Genomic DNA, 23,081 nt, shown 5'->3' on the forward strand with positions numbered 1-23,081 from the left:
GAAGCCTGGACCAATCAGGCCTTAGGAATAGCGGGTCCGCCCATCCCTACTAAGTCTAAGGTCTGATTGGCCAATCAGGCCTTAGATTAAGTGGGGATGGGCGGACCCGCTATGCCTAAGGCCTGATTGGTCCAGGCTTCTAGAGCCTGGGCCAATCAGGCCTTAGGCTTCTGCGGGATGGGCCGGGAAGGGGCGGGCCCGCCTCATTTCGACGAGGCATGCCTGCTTGCTCGACGTGCAAGACCCATCTGTAAAAACAGGTTTGGTGTAGTGGGGGTTGTTAGCGCCGGGGTGGGGTGCGTCTTCAGGCAGGAGGGATTGGGCACCCTCCTGCCAGCGACCGGTAATGTCGGGGGGGGGGGTCGGTAGTGTCGGGGGGGGGGGGCGGTCGGTAGTGTCGGGGGGGGTGCGTCTTCGGGCAGGAGGGTTTGGGCACCCTCCTGCCAGTGATCGGTCAGGGGCCACGGCCCGCTATACTTATAGCGGCAGAGAGATCCCTTGCCGCGATAAGTATAGCGGCCGCGTTTACTTACAATGTAGACCAGCATTTTGCTGGCCTACATTTTTAAGCTTCTCATCTACTAGGGAGACGCGTAGGGCCGCCTAGGTTCAGCCTAAGGCCCGCCTAAGGCCCTTAGACGAGCTTAGGCATCTTGTGGGTCTCCCTAGGCTCCCGGAGGCGCCTTCAAGCCTGCCTGGGGAGCATTTTTTTTTAAAAAAAACGTGCATCCCGATTGGCTGATTAGACAGCTGTAGGACGCCTACAGCTGCCTAAAATCGGGACGCACTTTTAGAGAATCTGGGCCTAAATCTCTTCTTTTCTAACTTTTCATAGGTGTTTGAAGGCTCTTTATTTTCAGGAAGCTTTTTATAATTTGTGATGTGATGATATTATTAGTGCTGTACTGGTTGCTTGTTATTCATGAATGAATGTTTATCCGTTTTTATTTTATTCTCTTTTGTAGTTCTTGAAGGTTTATTATTTTTGTAAGTCTTAGGCCTCCTTTTACGAAACTGCAATAGCAGTTTCTAGCACAGGGAACCGCACTGCTTCCGACACTCATTGAGTTCCTATTAGCGTCGGGAGCAACACAGGCCATTCAGCGCGGCTCCCCGCACTAGAAACTGCTATTGTAATTTCATAAAAGAGAGGGTTAATTTGCGATATAACATTATTAGTGTTTTAATGTTTGTGTGTGTTTTTTGTAACCCGCATAAATTTTTGGATATGTGGGATATACATTTTGTACATAAATAAATTACTTTATTGGATGTTTGGAAGCTTATGATAGGGATTCAAATGAGGCTTAAGGGTTCCATTTCTCAATTATGTGATTTTACACAACAGACCTCTAAGGAGGGTTGTCCAGTAAAACCTAAAGTTGGAAAACATGAGCGAATTGAAGGTTTTCCCATGAATTTGATTGTGCTTAATCTGAAAATAATTTTAAAAATAATTTTAAAGCCCATCCTGGGGTTCCTTAAAGCCACTGGTTACAAAAAGCTCCATTTAAAAAAAATTTGCTCTTATTTTTGCTTAATTTCTTGGAATTATAGCTATAACTTTTATATTTTCACACTCAGCAATGATACATTGATAAAAAGACATTGTATGTACAAAATCTAGCAGGATTTTTGTAACCCCTGGCCTCCTATGGTACCATATGCATAGGAGGCAAGCCATAACACTATCAGGTAAAAAGAGGTTAAGTAGTACAAACCAGTATATTCAGGGTTCTGGGACACTGATCCTCAGAGCTATATGGATATAGGCAGGGCAGGATTAACCAATAGGCCAAGTAGGCACGTGCCTAGGGCCCAAAATGGTCAGGGGGGCCCGATGAAGGAGGGCATCAACATTGTTTTTTCCAAACGGCGATGGGCCCCTCCAGCATCGATCGCCAATGCAACCCCCCCCCCCCCCGATCGGCAACGCGGCCCCCCCCATCGACAGAAAGTAAGACAAGCAAGCAACACGGGTAAGAAAGGCAACGGGAACTGTAATTGTGCAAGTGGTGCTGCTTGTCCAAAGCTTCCCTCTGATGCAGCTTCCTGTTTCCGCCTGGGTGCATGGTGGGGTGGGGCAGGGCAGGGCAGAGGGCCCAGTGTCTTACTGCTTAGAGAAATTCTATGGCAGCTCTCACAAAACTATTAACCAGAGAGAGATAGGCTGTTTCTCCCTACTCCAATCTGCTCCTTAAAGTCCCTCCCTATCCCAAGATGCACCGGGTAGGGGAGAGGCCCTGGGTGTCAGACCCAATCAGGGCCTTTAGGCCCCTTCTAGTGCATCTCAGGCCCACCATTTTGAAGAGGCAGGCCTGCCAGCCAACAGGAGTGAGCAACCCTCTAGCTGTCCTTTGACTTAAAGGTCTGGGGTAGGTAGGGGGCGAGGAGTTATGAGGGGTTTGTTGGGGTCCCCGGCAGCCTGCTGGCAGGAGGGAGTAGGCATCCCTCCTACCATCTTTTAATTTAAAGGTGCGAGGGGGCTATCAGGGGACAGCAGGAGGGAGTGGGCATCCCTCCTACAATAATAATAATAATAATAATAACTTTATTCTTATATACCGCCAACAATCTTGCGACTTCTAGGCAGTTTACAGTGAGGTGAAACTGTACAGTCAGCGAATTACAGAGTATAAGTGACCATCTGATATTAACAACATTAATAATAACAGTTTATATACTGCCGGACCGGGAAGTTCCGTGCTATTTACAATGAGTTAGAAAAGTTTCATTAATTGATTGGGACATTCATAGATTAGAGGTTAACAGTTTGCAAGATCAGTTATGGGTGGAATTACGAAGGGGGCTATTGTCCTTGTTCGTTACCTATGTAATTCAAGAACAGGTATGTTTTTAGGTGTCTCCTAAATTCGCTATAGTTGTTTGAGTGTGTGATTAGTTTTCCTAGGTCTTTGCCCCATAAGGCTGCTTGGTACGATAAAAGTTGTTGATGATGTCTCTTATATCTGCATCCTCTAGCCGGTGGGGAAACAAATTTCAGGTGTGTGCTTCTCTCATGTCTGTTAGTTGGGAATGAGAAGAGGTCTATTATATATTTAGGGGCTAGACCTGATAATACCTTAAAGCAGAGACATCCTAGCTTGAACTTCGTGCGAGCCTCCATTGGCAGCCAGTGCAGGAGTCGGTAGGAAGGGGTTATGTGATCGGACTTCTTCAACCCGAAGATCAACCTGACTGCTGCATTTTGTATAAGTTGTAGTCTCTGCATTTGCTTCCGAGAGATTACCAGATGGGTAATGTTGCAATAATCAAGGTGGCTTAGTATTAGGGATTGTACCAGAATTCTGAATGCTGAGGTGTCGAAGTATGCTCTAATGGACCTAAGTTTCCAGAGGGTAAAAAATCCTTTTCTGACTAGGGAGTCTATCTACATGGTCTTTCATAGTTAGACCTTGGTCCAGTATTACCCCTAGAACCTTCATTGTTGGTTGAATAGGGTAATTGAGTTTGTTAATGCGTAGTGATTCTGTCGTGTTATGTGGGTGTGGCGAGGCTATAAAGAATTTAGTTTTATCTGAATTGAGCTTGAGTTTGAATTCTGTGGTCCATTGTTCCATCAGGTTTAGTGCTTCTGTTGCTGTGGGGGTGATTTCGGAGGGAGACGTAGTAAACGGGATAATGATTGTAAAGTCGTCCGCGTAACTGAATACTTTTATACCTCGTTGGGCCAGCTGCATGCCTAGTGATATATAGACGTTGAAGAGTAGAGGGGATAATGGGGACCCCTGTGGAACGCCTGATGGGTTTCTCCATGTTTTAGAGAGGTTGCAGTTGAAGCGTACCTGATAGGTGCGGGCCGTAAGGAATCCTCGGAACCAGTCAAGTACCTCACCTCCAATGCCGATCGCGTCTAAACATTGTAGTAATTTTTTGTGGTCCACTAAGTCGAAGGCCGAGCTCATGTCAAATTGCATGATTAAGGCGTTATGGCCCTTGGTGAATAGGTTGCGTAAGTGATCTAGGATCGCTGCTATCACCGTCTCAGTGCTAAACAGAGGTCTGAAGCCGGACTGGGTTTCGTGTAGTAGAGAAAACTGGTCAAGGTAGTCCATCAATTGGGTGTGTACTAAACCTTCCATTATTTTTACGAAGAATGGAATGGACGCTACCGGTCTGTAATTGGTTACTGATGTTAGGGAGTGTTTGCAATTTTTTGGAATTGGGGTGATTATAATGTGACCGTTATTCGTTAGGAATTTCCCGTTTTTGAACTTATTGGTCATACAGCTCCATAGTATTAGTTTAAAGTCTAAAGGAGCTGCTTTCATAATGTTGGGGGGACAGGGATCTAGAATGCAGTGTGATTTAGTATATTTATTATAGAGTTTTATGAAGTTATTCCATTCTGGATCTTGAAATGAGTTCCAAAACATATCCACTGGTATTTCATTTCCATGTGTGTTGGCTATTTGATGTGCTTGTGTGTTGATTGTTGGGCACGTGTTCCTTAGGTTCACAATTTTTGAGTCAAAGTGTTGTGCTAGATCGTCTGCTGATGGGAGTTTTGTGTCGTGCATGGATTGATTGTGGCGTGTGGTATCAAATAAATTTGTGACCAGGTTAAACAGTTCTTTAGTGTTGATTCCTTATGAACTCGTGTTGGATGTGTGTATTTTGGATGAGTAGAATGTTTTTCGTTTTTCTTTTATCAGTTGTTTGTAGTCCTTTATGTTGGATCTCCAGTTGTTCCGGTCTGGTGTTTCTCCCGTTTTGTTCCAGATCCTTTCTAGTCGTCTTACTGATTGTTTCATTTTTAATAGTTCAGAGTCGAACCATTTATTATATTTATTTGAGCATTTTGTTCTGTTTCGTTTAGGGGCTATTTTATCTAAGATGGATGTGCTTGTTTTTGTCCACTGTTCCAAGAACTCATCCCCTTCATTTATCTCCTCGCGCGATTCATAGTGTGCCCAGAATTCCTCTGGGTTGATGTGGCCCCTTGTGAGATGTTCTTTTATTTTTATCTTTGGGTGAGTTTTTTCTTTTGGTTGATTCCAGATTAAGTTAAAGTAGTAGGTGAAATGATCGGACCAGATGTCGTGGTACCAGATGCCGTCGGATATGGAAATAGTGGGGTTTAGGATTTCTTTTGAGGACATAGATACCAAGTCTAACTGATGGCCTTTCTCATGAGTTTGTGTGGATGAAGGGAGATTGTAGTTGAGTGAGGATAGGAAGTTTTTGAAATCTTTTGTGTCAGGATTGTCCTCGTTCTCTAAGTGTAGGTTTATGTCTCCTGCTATAATATTGTAAGATGGAGTAATTGAGTTGTGTAAGATGAATTCGTAGAAGTCTTCTCTGGCCTTTGACCAGCTTTTTGGCGGGACATAAAATAGAATGCAGGAGAGGTACTCTTCTAGATCATTGTTACTGATTTTGCATGCTAGTGTTTCTAATTGGTTGGTTATCTTGGAGTCTGTTAATTCAAGTTCAAGTTCTTCCTTAAGGATGACAGCCAGTCCTCCTCCTCTTCTGTCTTCACGATTTAACATGTGAATTTTGTAGTTATCTGGTATTAGGTCGTTAAGTATTGGATCCTCTTCTGACAGTAGCCATGTTTCCGTTAGAAAGAGGCAGGCTAACTTCTTGCTGATGATCCAATCTTTGATTAAGAAAGCTTTGTTCCTTACTGATCTGGTGTTGAGGTAGGCGCAGGGAACAGTGGTAGTAGTGACGGTTGAAGTGTGTGTAGTGATTTTGATGGGTTTTATTTCCCTTGTCCTTTTTTTGAGGGTGCGGTGAGGTCTACTGTTGCTTGTGATTATTTTAATATGATTTATTCTTTCTTCCTGTTGGTTAGTTAGCAGCCTAATGGGTGTATCAGGATAGTGAACGGAGTAAGGTTTTGGATAGAGTGAGATAACGTCCCTAACGTTATTGCTTAATAGATAGATCAATAGAATCAATAGAAGCTTCATGTCTGCTGGTTGTTGTATTTCCTTCCTGTGTTAAATGTTATGTTAGTTTTCTGTTATGTTATGTTATGTTGGCAAATTTTGTCCAAAAATCGGCTCCTCTGTGTCGGTGCAGGGAGTACTGGAAAGAAGGCAGGCTCTCCGGTGGAAAAGTTTGGCCAAAAATCGGCTTCTCTGTGTCGGGAGGGGGGCGGAGCAGGGCTCCCACGCTCCTCTCTCGATGCAGGGAGTATTGGAAAGAAGGCAGGCTCTCCGGTGGCTAAGTTTGTCCAGAAGTCGGCTCCTCTGTGTCGGGAGGGGGGCGGAGCAGGGCTCCCACGCTCCTCTCTCGGTGCAGGGAGTACTGGAAAGAAGGCAGGCTCTCCGGTGGAAAAGTTTGTCCAAAAGTCGGCTCCTCTGTGTCGGGAGGGGGGCGGAGCAGGGCTCCCACGCTCCTCTCTCGATGCAGGGAGTACTGGAAAGAAGGCAGGCTCTCCGGATGGAAAAGTTTGTCCAAAAGTCGGCTCCTCTGTGTCGGGAGGGGGGGCGGAGCAGGGCTCCCATGCTCCTCTCTCGATGCAGGGAGTACTGGAAAGAAGGCAGGCTCTCCGGATGGAAAAGTTTGTCCAAAAGTCGGCTCCTCTGTGTCGGGAGGGGGGCGGAGCAGGGCTCCCACGCTCCTCTCTCGATGCAGGGAGTACTGGAAAGAAGGCAGGCTCTCCGGATGGAAAAGTTTGTCCAAAAGTCGGCTCCTCTGTGTCGGGAGGGGGGCGGAGCAGGGCTCCCATGCTCCTCTCTCGATGCAGGGAGTACTGGAAAGAAGGCAGGCTCTCCGGATGGAAAAGTTTGTCCAAAAGTCGGAGGTGCAGGGGAGGAGGTCCAGGCAGGTCCAGACAGCGACGACTGAGGCAGGAGGGAGTGGGCATTCCTCCTGCCGATCTTGTACAGGATGGGGAGGGGAACTGGGCAGGACTTTTCCTTCTGCTGCTCTCCTTACCAGTCAATCAGATGAGCTGGTAGGACTTAGGGTGACCTGCAGCTCAATTGATTGGGGCAAGGAGAGCAGCCTTAACAGGAAGGAGGAGCTGTTTCTACCAATTTCTGTTCTGAGCAAGCGCCAGTCACAGTTCCTCCCTCCTTTACCAGCGATTCTCCACACATAATTTGCATGCTATTATGCTGAGAATTGCCCATAAAGGAAAAATTGTTCCCACTCCAGTGAGTTTTGAAAATCCGGCCTTGAGTGACCTCAATCATTTCAAGGCTCAAAACAAACTTAGGGGCAGATTCTCAAAACTAAAATCTGCCTTTAATGTGCTCGCTAAACCTGTTCCAGCCAGTTTAGCATGCATGTATTTTAGTGACGGATTATCAAAATGGTTTACCAAAGTCTTTTCTGAGTTTTCTAGCAGTCTCCGATATAGAGGTCTGCACGGGGATCGCAGGAATCCCGTGGGGGTCCCGTGGGAATCCCCCCTAACCCACAGGACTCCCACGGGGACCCCCCTTTGGCCCACGGGACTCCCATGGGGACCCCCCTCTAGCCAATGGGACTCCCACAGGGATGGAAGGCTTTGGAAGCAGGGTTCGTCCATATAATATAATGGACACGTCAGCCTTAGTAAAAGAGGGGGGTTTATAAGTTAATTACCTAAACAGAAAAAAAAAGGGTTCCACCAAAGAGATTCCACAAGAAAAACAGCAGCGCAAACACAAAATAAACTGTGGAATTGATGATCCTGTCAGAAGTAATTGCTGCTTTTTATGGGGACGGGCGGGGATGGAGGTAATTCCTTGCGGGGACGGGTGGGGACGGAGAGGATCCTGGCAGGGACGGGTGGGAATGGGTGGGATTTCTGTCCCCGCGCAACTCTCTACTCCAATACTGCTATGCAAAATGTAGTACAATGAGGCCATTATTACTAAAATGATCACTCCGAGCAATTCTCTATAATCACCAAGTGATTCTCTAACCTCTTGTGCCACATTTGCGGCCAAAATTTGCCAACAAGTCTAAGCTGTCATTGTCTTACTTTCTGATCAGTGTTCTGATCAATGTTTCTGATCAGTACCTATCTTTAGGCATGGAAATCCTCAATAAGCATGGATTAATATTATAACGGCACTATCTTTGGGTGCTATTTATGAAATTTGTTCCTTATACCTCTAGCTGTTATACTGAAATCCTCTAAGAACAGAGAATACCTGAATGTACTGTAAATTACAAATGAAAAAAGGTGTGAACTTAATCCGGGTACATGAGATATTTACAAAGACCATAAACACATTTTAAAAGCTTTCTATGTCATATACTATACTAGTGAGAGACATCCTTACCATATAAGAAGCCTGCACATGATGGAGCCAGGTCCTGGACATTCACTAAAATACCACTGCACCAAAAACAAGAGAAAAATCAAAGTTTATGAAAGAAAAATTTTTTTGCAGTTTTCTCAGTACATGACAGAAACAAGTCAGTTTGCTTACGTTAATCCATAGCAGGGTAGATTTGATTTAAATCATAATTTAAAATCACTAGTCATAAAGACTTGATTTAATACATGGTTTTTTACAGACTCTTTATTGCTGGTATAATCTTAATATTTAGAACCAGATGTCTTCAGAATAGGACAGTTCTTAATATACTGCTCAAAATAGTCCACTACAGAGTTCCATCTAATGTGAGATGATTAGATTGGTTCCACCCATTCTTTTCAGAGCAGCTGCTACAAAATGATTGTTACAGAAGTAATTAGCAATTTCAATGATATTAGTCTTTATTTTTGGGATACTAAAGTCTTTGGCTAGGAGGTGCAGCATATGAGCCCTTTAATCATGGTATTAGCTTGGTATTCTCTTCATGCTCTTCTAAATTTCTTCTTATCTTGGATACATTTGCAGCATTGTCTGTGACTAAACTGCATACAAGACATTTTAATTTTTGTTCATATTTTATTATAGCTTTTGTTGCTACTTCCTCTAAGTATTCTGCTATATGTGCCTTTCCTGAGGTATCAATTGTTTCTGCAAGATATTCCCTTCTTCTGTTGTTATACAAGCACATATATATAACAGAATCATTGTGGACATTACTCCACCCATCAAAAAATGTAAACATTGCATGAATATACAGCTTCATGCTACATAATTAAAAACTAATCCTTATTCTATAATGAATAACTTTTGGACTATAATGTATCTTAAATAGAAAACTATCTTTAGATAGATGTTTCCTTAAAAAAGCATTTTATTTAAAAAAATCCAATTTAAATAAAACAAAGTCTGATTTCTTTTTTTTAAATCATTGATTTTTATCCACCCTAATTCTTAGGGAGTAAAATGGAGTGAGACTCTAGGGCCATGACCCTACCAATATTTTGAATCTAAAGGGATTTGGGAGAGGCCAGAAATTGGGTAGTTTGACCTCACCAATCAAACAGGTTTCCTACATTAATCAGAGTGCTCCTTTCTACCTACAGGTCAACAGTCAGAGTTAGGGGCAGTAGGATTTCTCTGCTTTGTTCTCTTTGCATAGTTACCAAAAGCAGGTCCAAAAATGTGGCTACTCAGAATCAGAGCAGTTTAGTGTGAAAGTAGCCTAGAAATCTGACAGCTCTCTAAGCGGAAAGTACAAACTACATTATATCCGTAGTCATTTGTCACAGTGGGAGAAAACCCCACTGAGCTCAATATTCAGACCATGGGAGTTAGCTGGGCTATCACAGTCGGTGCTGAGCCCAGATATTCAATGCCAGGCCATTTCCAGTGACCAGCATTGAATATCCAGTCTATTTTGGGCCACTAAAATCTTTGCCGGCCATATCGATATTTAGCATTGGTTGGCTACATTTATGGATGCAAAAAATAGACCAGGTATTTAAGCAACCCGATTTGTCCACTTGACTTAGCCGACCATCACTCTGAATTTTGTGGATAGCTGACTATCCATCAGCCACTAACCACTAATATTCATCAGCCATCTCACACTGAATATTAGCACTTAAGCAGCTATGTGCTATTCAGCCAAGCAGGAGTTATTCCTGGACGGCTAAATAGCTCTAAATATCAGACAGCCTCTTCCTTAATCCTAAATTTGGTGATTGGCTCTGTGTCACTAGCTTAGCATTTACCAAGATTGCCCCAACTACCAATGTCTAAATTATTGTTCAGATTCCTCACATAAACTCCCCAAACTGGCTTTGAAATTCATGATCTCAGAGCAGGACAGCACTGAATCTAAAGAATAGGGATCTCTAGACCGAACAGTTTAAGGATCCACAGCAAAAGACATACAAAATTGACGAGATTATTAATTGTTGCTCAGTAAACCTTTTCTATAAAGTAGTCAGGACACATGAAAAGGTCATTGCCCTAATTGCTATGGAGGACCACCAAAGTTCTCTGCTTCAGAGTGATATTATGGGACATACAGAAGGATCGATACATCCTCACTGAACTGGGTGACTATTTTATCTTTTCTTTCTTTTTCTATAGTAGATACCAGATTTTATTAAGGACTAAAGTGTAAAAACTGTCCCCTCCAGGTATAGGACTTCAAAAAGGCAGTAACTAACTAACTAACTAAATAATATAGAACAACTAGTCATTCTGTAACCTTTTAATGCCCCACTGAGTTATCCCTTCTCACTAGATATGAACTGCTGAGAAACTACCACCCCCCTCCTTTTGCTGGAGCTGTGAGATACTGGATAACACCAGAAAGTCAGGACCAAGCCTCACCTGTGGTTAAAGGTCTGAAGTCCAATGGAGGCTGAGACAAAGAGAATAGCTTTTCTGAAAGTAGTTGTCTGACTCAGGCACAAGATAAAGAAACTCGATGCACCCATACCTATGATCTGACAGGAGAAAGATAGTCAGCTTTTCATCAGTCTTCTGACAGCAGGAGAGAAGCAGAGAGCAGGAGAAAGCAGGGGGTATGCTCAGCTCTCAACAGTCTCAACATCTCATCGCTTTCTCAAATGCAATGAATACTTTACAAAAGTGTGCCGAGTGACATGACTGGCATTAATTCTCTCCTAGCCTCCATGCAGTCTATGGGAGCCCCAGAAGAACGAGAGCCTACCCGCACTGATTCCCATACTTTCTCAAGCAGGCCCTTCCTTGCTCTGGGACCCATTTAATTTGAATTTATACCAGCGGTTCTGTTAAGAAAAATGACCCACTGAACTACAGGATAAACAGCAGCTTGTTATATTCCATATAAACCAAAGGGTATAAGGGTTCCTATCTCTTAGACATCTGAAGTTCACTTTTTAAAGTTGTATGTTAGCAGTGGGGGTTGGTTTTTTTTAACTGGGATTAACCTGTAACCCATTCTGAGCTCTTTGGGGACAACGAGATAGAAATCGCTTCACTCAGGTAATTGGTTTCCTATCAGTTCAAATAGCAAGAATGGCCCAGTAACATGAACCTGAGAAAACCACTGGATTCTCGCTTTAGACTTATTCCCTGAAACTATGCGAACCCCATAATATTTGTAAAATATTCAGGTTTTGAAACTCTTCAAAGAAACTGTACTGCCATCCCTTCATTTCAAGTACAGACATGTCGCCTGCTCTTACCTGCATTAACTTCCGAACAGAGACGGTCTGAAACCCTGGCAAGGAAAGAGATAAATGCAGTTGTCAGGAAGCTATACACTGGCCTGACATGGATCAGATGGCACGTCTGTACACATATGCAGTTTAAGCACATGTGTCTTGTATGCATTTATATATGTCTTGCAAGATTAAAAGATGGTACAATATCCCAGTCCACTATAAAAGCAAAAATGTTATACTGTATCTGAAAGCGAGCCCCTTTTCCACATTGGTTAGCAAGTATTTGCGCTGAATATTATTTTTATTTGGTTTCATATTTATTTCTTTGCATTGTTATTAATAGTTTGAAACATAATATCCATCTTTCAAGTTCCATTCTAAACAGAACCTTTGCTTCCCAGAATTCCAGACATCTGGGTCCCTGCATTGTACATCAAAGAGCAGCAAGCTACTTATCTGCGTGAAACTCCTCTCTCTCTACTTTTATTCCCCTTTGGCCCTCTTGACTATGTTGAGGGACCCCATCTGCCCTTCTCTAATCCTCTGGTTTATACTTGGATAGAGGGAGTGCGCTAGATGTGGTGTATTTAGATTTTAGCAAAGCCTGTGACAGTGTTCCAAACAGGCATTTAATAAATAAACTGTGTGTCCTTGGGATTGGCCCCAAAGTGATGGACCAGGTCAGGAACTTGTTGAGTAGAAGGCAAAAGAGGGTAGCGGTCAATGAAGATTGCTCTGAGGAAAGGGATATTACTAGTGGTGTGCCTCAAGGTTTGATTCTTTTTTACTTTTTTGTAAGCGATATTGCTGAAGGGCTGTCAGATAAGATTTGCCTCTTTGCGGATGATACCAAAATCTGCAACAGTCAACACTCCTGATGGTGTGAACAACATTAGGAAGAACCTAGTGAAGTTTGAAAAATGGTCTGAAATTTGGCATCTAAGATTTAATGCTAAGAAGTGCAAGGTCATTCATTTGGGCTGCAAAAACCTGAGAGTTTAAAGGGGTGAACAACTTTTGTGCACGAAAGAGGAGCAGGACTTGGGTGTGACAGTATGCGATGATCTAAAGGTGGACAAACATGTTGAAAAGGCGACAGTGAATGCTAGAAGGATGCTAGGGTGCTTAGGGAGAGGTATGGCCAGTAAGAAAAAGGAGGCATTGGTGCCCCTGTATAAAACTCTGGTGAGGCCTCATCCGCTATAATAAAACCCTTAGCGCGCAAGCACACTTCAAACTCCGTGCGTCCGTGATCCGTGCTTCTGTGCCACGCATGCGCAGTGCCTGCCTCAGCTGATTTCCTGCCCCAATCTCCGACACCAGCTGACTTTCTGCCTTATGACTATGCTGCCGGGACACCTCTTATTCTCACCCGACCATCAGCTGCAGCAGCCGTGGTTTCATCAAGCAGCCATGGGGCATTTGCTAGGCCAGCCCACTTCGATAATGTGAGGCAGGCCGGCCTAGCGAAAACCCCGAGGCTGCCCAGCCTAGTGGATGCTGGACAGGGAGCAGGGAAGGGAGAAGGGGTACTACTGAATAGGGGGGAGGTAAAAGTAAGGGAGAAGGGCTACTGCTGGATGGGGGAGCAGGGAAGGGGTGCTGCTAGACAGGGGGGAGACAGACAGAAAGAAAGAAAGACAGACAGACAGCGGGCAGGGAGAGAGACAGAAAGAAAGACAGACAGGCAGGGGGGCAGGGAGAGAGACAGAAAGGGGGCATGGAGAAAGAAAGACAGACATAAAGAAAGAAAGGCAGACAGACAGAAAGAAAGAAATTCCTAAGTCTACAATCTATTCTAGCACACGTTAATGTAATGGGCTAAAAAACTAGTTTAGAATATTATGTACAATTTTGGAGACTGCACCTTCAAGAAGGTATAAACATGGAGTAAGTCCGGAGGAGGGCTACTAAAATGGATGGTAATCTTCATAAGGCATATAAGGACAGACTTAAAGATCTCAATATGGTTTATGGTTTATTTAAAATTTACTATACTGCTTAGTTACATATCATAGATCTCAGCAGTTTACAATACTGAAATCAAATTAGAAAACAAGAAAAGAAATATAAAAACAGGATAGAACACAGTTGAATCCAGAAAAAAAGGAAAACAGTTTTGATCAAAAGCTAGGCAAAGTTGATTTATTCAGGATTTTAGTTAATATGCAATATTGAACAGCCTTGTTTTTAATAATATCTTAAAAGTCTTCAAAGATAGTTCTCCCTGAGCGTTCAAAGGCAATGAGTTCCAAAAATAGGGAGCATCAAAATAGAAAGTACAGTGTCTGGTAATTCCCAGATGTACCTGTCTAGGATTTTAAAAATGTCTTGTGCCCCCATTTTACCATCTGCTATTTTTTCTTCCATTTGCATCTTTGCTTTCCTGACTATTCGACCAGCCTTTCTTAACTTTTCCAGATATTTCTGCCTGTCTTTAGCTTTCATAAACTACAAAAGATCACAGAAAAAAGATATTTTTCCTTACCTTCTCAGCTTCTACTTTTGAGAACCAAAGCAGCCTTCTTTTCCTTTCTTTTCTTACAAAATGGTTTGTTGCCCTTCCAATAGCACCTTTCAGTTTTGCCCACTGCTTTCCTACTTCTTCCAGATGTTCCCATCCAGACATCAATTCCTTGACATAATCCCCCATCTGAACATAGTTAGTACTTTTATAAAGCTTAGAACCTTCACTTTAAAATGAGCCCTCTCGGCTTCCGGTGATGTCACCCAACTGAATGGCCGGTGAATGGCGTGAGCTCCGGCCCAACAGAGCTTTCAACCCCCAGACGAGGCGCTCTATTCCACCACCTGAAGCTTAATTAGTGGGCTCCTGACTGCCGGTAAGCGGTAGAATGCTAATATGCCGCCTAAAAAGAAAACCGGGCCGTTTAAACAGCTGCCGGGAGGCTCGGACAGCAATGCTCTGCCGCATGGGGGCAGTATCCAAGATGGCGCCTCGGGACTCGGGGGAGAGTGACTTGGAACAAGATTCTGGGCAAGATGAGTCACAAGGATTATCCCCATCTAGGAGGTCAGCGGCTATCACAAAGGCCGATCTGCAGAAGTGGGTGGCAAAGATTAAACAAGAGGTGGCAGAAGTGAAGGGAAAAATAAAGGAGGCAGTGTGTAAAATACGACAGGATTTGGGGGAGATAGTGCAGCGTGTGGAAGTGACTGAGCAGCATATTGGAGAACAGGAGGGGAATCTGGAGGGAGTCTCAGGGACGTCTGTTGGGATCGCAGGGGAGGGTGTTCTTTCTTCTGTTACTTCATGCTCTGGATTTCCAACCTGGCAATGGGGGAGATATTTTTCATCGATAGGCTAGACTGGGGTTGAGGTGGTTTGGGCAATTTTTTGGAGGGGGATAAGATAAGGTGATTTCTTGACCTTAGGGAGCAGTTCTCCTTGACCAGTTCTCCTTGACCATGGGGGATATATTTCCCTATCTACAAGTAAAACGTTATTTACAGTACATAAGGAGGGAGCCAGGGTTCAGTTTACTACTCTCCCAATTTGAGCAAATTTTGGGCACACCGGTCCAAAGGGGGTGTATTTCTATGTTATACAAATTGGCGATAGGGCTCCTAGGCCAAAGACCCCATATATGCTAGTGTGGGAGCGGGACTTACAGCAGGCACTTTCTAAGAGGGAATGGAATGAGCATAAGGTGACCATACGTCCCATTTTCAATGGGACAGTCCAGTTTTCGGACTGACCGTCCCGTTGTCCTGACCCACCGCTTCAGGACACCGAAATGCCCCGTTTTCAGGGACAGCGTCCCAAAGCTGTACGCGGGGACACCGGGATGGGCAATCGCTTTCTCTACCTGTCGTGCTGATTCAAACCCCGGTCCGCCGCCACTGCTTCTTGCCTTCTTCCCGTCAATCGCTGCCTGGCTGGCCTAGAACTTCCTTTCCAATGTCAGAATTGACGTCTGGAAGAAGGAAAGAAGCAGCGACGGCGGACTGGGGTTTGAATCAGCGCGGCAGGGAGGGAAGGAGAAAGGCTGGCAGGCAGCGTCGGTACACAGGCGGGGGTTGAATCAGGTACTGGAGGGAGGGAGGGAAGGAGGCAGGCAGGCTGGCTTCGGGGGAGGTGGTGGGACAAAGGCTGGAAGGCAAGACATAGGAAGGAGGCACTATGGACACAGGACGGAGGCACTGGGGGCACTAAGGATACGGGAAGGAGGCACTGGGGCACTAAGGACACGGGAAGGAAGCACTGGGGACACTAAGGACATGTGAAGGGGTACTAAGGACATGGGAAGGAGGCACTGGGAGCACTAAGGACATGGGAAGGGTTACTAAGGACATGGGAAGGAGGCACTGGGGGGCACTAAGGGCATGGGAAGGGGGCACTGGGGGCACTAAGGAATTGGGAAGGGGGCACTGGGGGCACTAAGGAATTGGGAAGGAGGCACTGGGGACACTAAGGAATTGGGAAGGAGGCACTGGGGGCACTAAGGGCACGGGACGGAGGCACTGGGGGCACTAAGGGCACAGGACAGAGGCACTGGGAGCATTAAGGACATGGGAAGGGGCACTAAGGACATAGGAAGGAGGCACTGGGGGCACTAAGGGCAAGGGACGGAGGCACTGGGGGCACTAAGGGCAAGGGACGGAGGCACTGGGGGCACTAAGGGCACGGGACGGAGGCACTGGGGGCACTAAGGGCACGGGACGGAGGCACTGGGGGCACTAAGGGCACGGGACGGAGGCACTGGGGGCACTAAGGACACGGGACGGAGGCACTGGGGGCACTAAGGATACGGGACGGAGGCACTGGGGGCACTAAGGACATAGAAAGGAAGGAGAGAGGGAATAGAAAGGGACAATTGTTGGGCCTGAGTGCAGAAAGAAAGAAAGGATACACGGTCAGAAGGAAACACAACCAGACACTCATGAAATCACCAGACAGCAAAGGTAGGAAAAAGGATTTTATTTTCAATTTAGTGATCAAAATGTGTCAGTTTTGAGAATTTATATCTGCTGTCTTTATTTTGCACGATATTTGTCTATTTTTCTATAGTTACTGAGTTGACATTGCATATTTTAAAGTCATCTTTGAAAATCCCCCCAAATATAAATGATAATTAACATTTTCTCTGCGTATAGTGTGCTTTGTAGTATTTTTAAATTTTACGGTTACCATTATGAATTAATAAGATTATTTGTACATAAAAAATGAATGCAAGAAATTGGGGGTGGGATTGGGGGCGGGGCTAGGGCAGGACTGACAATTAATAGATATCCCCTTTTGATGAAAAAAATAAATGGTCATGTTACTTATGCACCGGTACTGGTGGAAAATGCAGTGAAAGGGATGCTTCGTTGTATAGCCATCGGGCCATGGACTAGGCGAATAGCGCCCCGGGTGGACCTCAGGTAAATTGCGCTGGTGTGCTGCTCAAACTGGAGACAGTCCCCACAGGCCAAGTAGCAGATAAACCAGTCAAGAGGAAACCAGGTAGTTAAATTATATCCAGGATTCTTTATTCCACAAAACAAAATCAGAATGGCAAACAAACGATAAACAAAAAAAATAAAACTTAAGTCACGAATCCTGTACAGCAAATCAGGATTACCAAAGTCCTGGTGCCTCAGCAAATGCAACACAGCTTTCTGCTGCTAGGCCTCCCCTGGGCCTAGGCCTTATTCTGGCCCTAGAACTGGGCCTTTCTCTAAAAGATAGCAGAGTCCAAGCACTACAGTGAATTATTCCTCACTGCCTTATAAAACAAACGAAAATTTCAGGAGGCCCTCAGCTCCACTCCTGAGCTGGGGCAGGAGAGCTGTCAAGTGTGTCTTCCAATATCATGCAATATTCAAATATTCCCACCCGAGGTCTTGACAAACTTCTCCCTCATTAGAACAATTCTCAGTCCCTGTATGTTACTGCATTCAAACCAAAAGCAATGCAGTAAAAAACAAATAAACAAACATTTCTTCAGTGGAACAAACTGTGCAAGCAACAGCAACAGTCCTTTATAACATTCCAGCTAAAGAACCCTTCCGCAAAACAATGGCTTGCTTGGGAAAACTTCACAAAAACACAGTTTTTCAGTTACTAGCCTTGCAGGCAATACCAATTTCCATTGCTTCATGTTCTGGAAATATTTGTTCACAAACCTCCATCTGTTCCACTTGAGGTGTGGCCTCAGCTTCCTGGCAAGGAGCTACATTCTCCACTTTCATGGGTTCTAGGCTATTCAGTTGCTCTGGTCTGACTGATGAGCACAGGAGAGAAGTCCCTTCCTTGTCCTCTCTAATTCTGAAGGGAAAGCAGCTGGCTTTTCAGAGGGAAAGCCACACCCTGCTCTCAGTGTGCCTGCACTGCTGAGGCTCTCTTGGGCTCCCCCTGTGGATGTTTTGGTAAATGCAGGGTTTTCTCACAGGAATGTTCTGTCTAAATCCTAATATTCACAGGTTTGGGAGCAAACCTAGCAGAGCTGGGCTGAGTTTCCATGTCCTCAGCTTCTGAATAGTTAGATAGGACCTCATCTTCAGCAGAGTCCTCCCTAGTGTACTCAGGGAACCTAGACTGCTGGGCTCTGTGGGGCTTGTGAACAATTTTCCTAGCCCTGTCTCTGCCTCTCCTGGGGTTTCTAGCTGGGAACACGTCAGGCACAGAGTCTGACTGGTCACAATTGGCATCTTACTCCAGTGCGGTGTCAGCAGTTCACACGAGCTTTGTCTGCTGATTGTTGGAGGGGGTGTGGTAATCGGGGTACACTTTTTCATATGTGGTAGGAATGTCCAGTCTTGAGCCCCTATTGGGACCAGGTTTTTTTTGTATAAAGGTAAATTGATGTTTCTTTCTCTGCCTAAGCAGGCTGCAGTGGCGCTCTTGGGGGTGCGGGTTGAAGGCATCACTGATGATCAGGGCAAACTGGCCTCCCTGGCTTTTGTAGCCGCCCAGTTGGTGCTTGCCCACCATTGGAAGCAACTGGTGGCACCGTCTTTGCAGCAAATGAGGGACAGGCTGAGTGGGGTCTGCCAACAGAACAGGATGTCTGCTCTTTTGTCTAGAAAGTGGCAGCAATTTCTGCACATTTGGGGCCCTCTCTCAAAGGGACCTCATGAACCCTTTCTACTGTCTTTGTGGATTCTGCTTTTCTGATTTGGATACTTTATTCTTTGTATGTGTTGTTTTGGGGAGGGAGGGGGAAGGGTGGGGGGATTGTTTACAGTTGTACAACATGTGTGGAGTTCTGATTGTTTCTCATTCCTGGTGTATCTTTGTGGTATACTTCACTTTAAATAAATAATTTTTTTTTTAAATGAGCCCTCTCTACCAGGGCCGGATTAATGAATAGGCCCAATAGGCATGTGCCTAGGGCCTGAAATGATCAGGGTGGCCCGCTGAAGGAGAACACTGAAAAAAAATTTTTATAAACAGCAACGGGCCCCCACCCAGCATCGATTGGCAACACCAGGGCCCCCCCTCGATTGGCAACACTAGAGCCCCCCTCGATTGGCAACACCAGGTCCCCCTATTGACAGAAACAGGGCCTGCGACTGCTCTCTCTCTCTCCTGCTGCTGCCGAAGCCTGTAAACAAATTTAACACACACCGCGGGGCTCTAACAGTGCGCGTGACACTGCCGGATTCCCTCCTCCTCCTCCATAAACGAAATGGGAAGTTACATCATGAGGGGGAGGAAGCAGGAGGGAAGCCGTCAGCGGCATGCGCACTGTTTGAGCCCCGCGGCGTGTGTTAAATTTGTTTACAGGCTTCGGCAGCGACGGGAGAGAGAGAGAGAGCACAGAGCAGTAAATGAGTTAAAGTCGACAGGCCTGTGGAGGGAAAGATGCTAGATGGAAGGGCAGTCAGGAAGAACAAGAAATGTGGTATGTTGGAGCAGGGGATGAGAGGGAAGGAACGAAGGGGAAATGTTGGACAAGGGCGGGAGGGGGGCTGGATCATAGGGTGACAGGGGGAGAGAACAGCAGGAAAGAGAGCGGAAGCAATCTTGGACCCTGAGGGGGAGGGAAATAGAGGTGGTGAGATGATTGATTATGGGGGGAGGGAGGAGAGATGGGATAGGAAGATAGTGAAGGAAAAAGAACAGGGAGATGTCAGGCCATCAGAGATGGAGAGGAGATGCTGGGCTACAAGAATGGAGGGAGGGATATGCTGGAAATTGTGGAAATCATGGGAAAGACCAAGGGATAGGGGTGGCAAGGAGATGAATAAGAGGAAAATAGACTCTAGCCCCTCACCTCCTCACTGCTGCTGCTTTCCAACATCTGCCCCCTTCTCTCCCTCCACCCCAGGCAATTCACTGAGGGGGCAGGATAACGTGATGGAATTGCCTGGGATGAAGAGAGAGAGAAGGGGCAGATAATGGAAATGGGGAGAACTTGTGCCGTCAGCTTCAGTCGCATATGAGGGAGCAGCAGTAGCGGTGAAGAGGTGAGGGGCCCTCACCTCCTCACCACTGCTGCTGCTTTCCCTCATGCTGGATGGGGGGGCATATGCTGGATGGGGGGAAGAAGATAGAGTTAGTGAGATAGTGGAGGGGTGAAGGAAAGAGGTGGCAAGCTGTGAGTAGACACAGTGAAAAGAGGGAAACTGAGGACTGAATAATAAAGAATTTAATTTAGCCGAAGGCAGAAAATAGAAAAGAAAGACCAGAGAAGAAAAGGGAAGAGAGAGGAGAGTTGCCAGAAAATGGGGAAGGAGACAGAGATATCAGATCTGAGTGGAAGAAATGAGAAGAGAGAGATGCTAAAAACCACAGAGGGGAGAGAAGGAGAGAGATGCCAGACCAAGGGGGGGAGCAGGAGGAGAAATGGCAGAGGGAGGTAGATATTTTCTGGAAGGGGCAGACACTGGATGGAAGGAAGAGAATGACAAGAAGATGAGGAAAGCAGAAACCACATGAGAAAGGTAGAAAAAAATTATATTTTTAATTTTTTTTTGTTTGCTTCAGGATAAAGTAGTACTGGAGCTGTGTTGATAAGTATTTAGAAATAGAAATGGTGATCCTTTTATTGGACTAATTTTAATACGTTTGACTAATTTTCAGAGACCAAAGTCTCCTTCCTCAAGTCAGGACAAGGTACTGTAACAGCAGTATACTTTACTGACCTAAGGAAAGAGGGTTTGACCTCTGAAAGCTAATTAAAAAATGTATTAGGTCAATAAAATGGTATTATCTTATTTTCCATTTTTTGTTTTATTTTTAATTGTTAATTTGTAAAGTGATTTGTTATTTCTCTTTTTTTCAAATTTACATCTGCTATCTTTATATTTTGTTCAGTATTGGGGGATATATACCACTGTTTCTTCAACCCCTAAACTGTGCCGTTCCTTCGGTTTGTAACATAAGTCAGCATGCTGAATGCTCTGTACTGCTCCGATGGGCACAGAATTCCTATGATCATCAAAACAGCGCAGAACATTCAGCCCGCCAGCCAGTGCTAAAAACCTCTTCTGTGCTTTTGTAAAAAGGGGGGGGTTTAGTTTGTGATTACTTATTCCATACTGGGTGAGGGTGGTTCTGTGTCCAGTGTGTATGAAAGACTTGGTTTTCTGTTAGCATTGACCAGCCTTGTTTGGCAAAATGCATCAGGCATGGTTCCTAGGAGCACCTTGAATAAACCTGATTTGAATCTCCTTATTGTCTACCGATCTTCTTTTGTTCCACATTGGATTCTTTGGTGGACCGTTTGCCTTGTTGTTTTGTTACAAATTAAAATACATGTGGAACACACCAGAGGAGATACAGATTTGGTTGTTTATACATATATATGGGTTAAAGTTGGACAACATAGAGTGAAGCATTTGAGAGGAGTTACAAACTTGGTTATTAATATAGACTTATGCATTTGAACACTTTTATATGTGTATGGAAAGGGTTCAGAATTAAAGTCCTGAGCAAGTATGTGGGAAGGAAAGGAAGTGGGGTTTTGTTAAGAGTTGTTTGGGGCTTGCATAGAACTAAAACTGTATACTGGCATTGGTATGGTAATCTTTGTTGTCTGTTTTGAATTTTATAATAAAAGAAAAAAAGAAATACAAGTGGAAATAAAGAAGTAAATAAATGGGGGTGTGGCAGGGGGCAGGGTGGGGCATGGGTGGGGCAGGGCTAGGGGGCCCAGTGTACATGGGTGCCTAGGGGCCCTCGATGAATTAATCCTGCCCTGTTCTCTATACCTGTCTTAATATTAAACCACACCATGTGGTGATCACTGGATGCCAAATGATCACCCACTATAACATCAGAAACACTTTCCCCATCTGTAAGCATTAAGTCCAGCATGGCCACATCCAGCGTGGGTTTCATTACCAACTGCTGGAACAGTTCTCCTTAGAAAGAATTTAAGATCTCCAAACTTCTAGGAGATCCCGCAATAGGGATACACCAATCAACATCTGGCATATTAAAATCTCATGTTATTTCACATTCTACAGCTATATTTTGAATGTCTTCTATTACATCTCCGTCTACTTCTTCCATCTGTGAAGGAAGCCTATATAACACACCAATATAAAGAACATAAGAATTGCCACTGCTGAATCAGACCAGTGGTCCATCATGCCCAGGAGTCCGCTCACGCGGCGGCCCTCTGGTCTAAGACCAGCACCCTAACTGAGACTAGCCCTACCAGCGCACGTTCTTGTTCAACAGAAACTTGTCTAACTTTGTCTTGAATCATTGGAGGGTGTTTTCCCCTATAACAGTCTCTGGAAGGGCGTTTCAGTTTTCTACCACTCTCCGGGTGAAGAAGAACTTCCTTACGTTTGTACGGAATCTATCCCCTTTCAACTTTAGAGAGTGCCCTCTTGTTCTCCCTACCTTGGAGAGGGTAAACAACCTGTCCTTATTACTAAGCCTATCCCCTTCAGTACCTTGAATGTTTCGATCATGTCCCCTCTCAATCTCCTCTGTTCGAGAGAGAAGAGGCCCAGTTTCTCTAATCTTTCGCTGTACGGCAGCTCCTCCAGCCCCTTAACCATCTTAGTCGCTCTTCTCTGGACCCTTTCGAGTAGTACCGTGTCCTTCTTCAGGTACGGCGACCAGTGCTGGACGCAGTACTCCAGGTGAGGGCGTACCATGGCCCTGTACAGCGGCATGATTACCTTCTCTGATCTGTTCATAATCCCCTTCTTTATCATTCCTAGCATTCTGTTTGCCCTTTTTGCTGCCGCCGCACATTGTATGGATGGCTTCATTGACTTGTCGATCAGAACTCCCAAGTCTCTTTCCTGGGAGGTCTCCCCAAGTACCGCCCCGGACATCCTGTATTCGTGCATGAGATTTTTGTTACCGACATGCATCACTTTACACTTATCCACGTTGAACCTCATCTGCCATGGTTGATGCCCATTCCTCGAGCTTGATTATGTCACGGTGCAGATCTTCGCAATCCCCCTGCGTCTTTACTACTCTGAATAACTTCGTATCATCCGCAAATTTAATCACCTCGCTCGTTGTACCTATGTCCAGATAATTTATAAAGATGTTAAAGAGCACGGGTCCAAGCACCGAGCCCTGCGGCACCCCACTGGTGACGCTCTTCCAGTCCGAGTATTGTCCATTTACCCCCACTCTCTGTTTCCTATGCTCCAGCCAGTTTTTAATTCACATGAG

General features: G+C 45.0%; 1 protein-coding gene across 2 annotated transcripts in view; it reads right to left on the reverse strand.

Annotated features, from left to right (window-relative positions):
- The window catches only part of SLC17A9 (solute carrier family 17 member 9), a 122,891-nt gene that overhangs the window by 10,965 nt on the left and 88,845 nt on the right, over positions 1 to 23,081 (reverse strand). For both annotated transcript variants that reach the window (XM_033962677.1, XM_033962676.1), the window contains exons 9-11: positions 11,501 to 11,535; positions 10,659 to 10,774; positions 8,256 to 8,311 (exon numbers count right to left, since the gene is read on the reverse strand). In XM_033962677.1, coding sequence (XP_033818568.1) covers positions 8,256 to 8,311; positions 10,659 to 10,774; positions 11,501 to 11,535 — 207 coding nt within the window. The remainder of the gene's footprint in view (positions 1 to 8,255; positions 8,312 to 10,658; positions 10,775 to 11,500; positions 11,536 to 23,081) is intronic.

This window comes from Geotrypetes seraphini, chromosome 11 (genome assembly GCF_902459505.1).
Source record: "Geotrypetes seraphini chromosome 11, aGeoSer1.1, whole genome shotgun sequence".
Classification (NCBI taxonomy): Eukaryota; Metazoa; Chordata; class Amphibia; order Gymnophiona; family Dermophiidae; genus Geotrypetes; species Geotrypetes seraphini.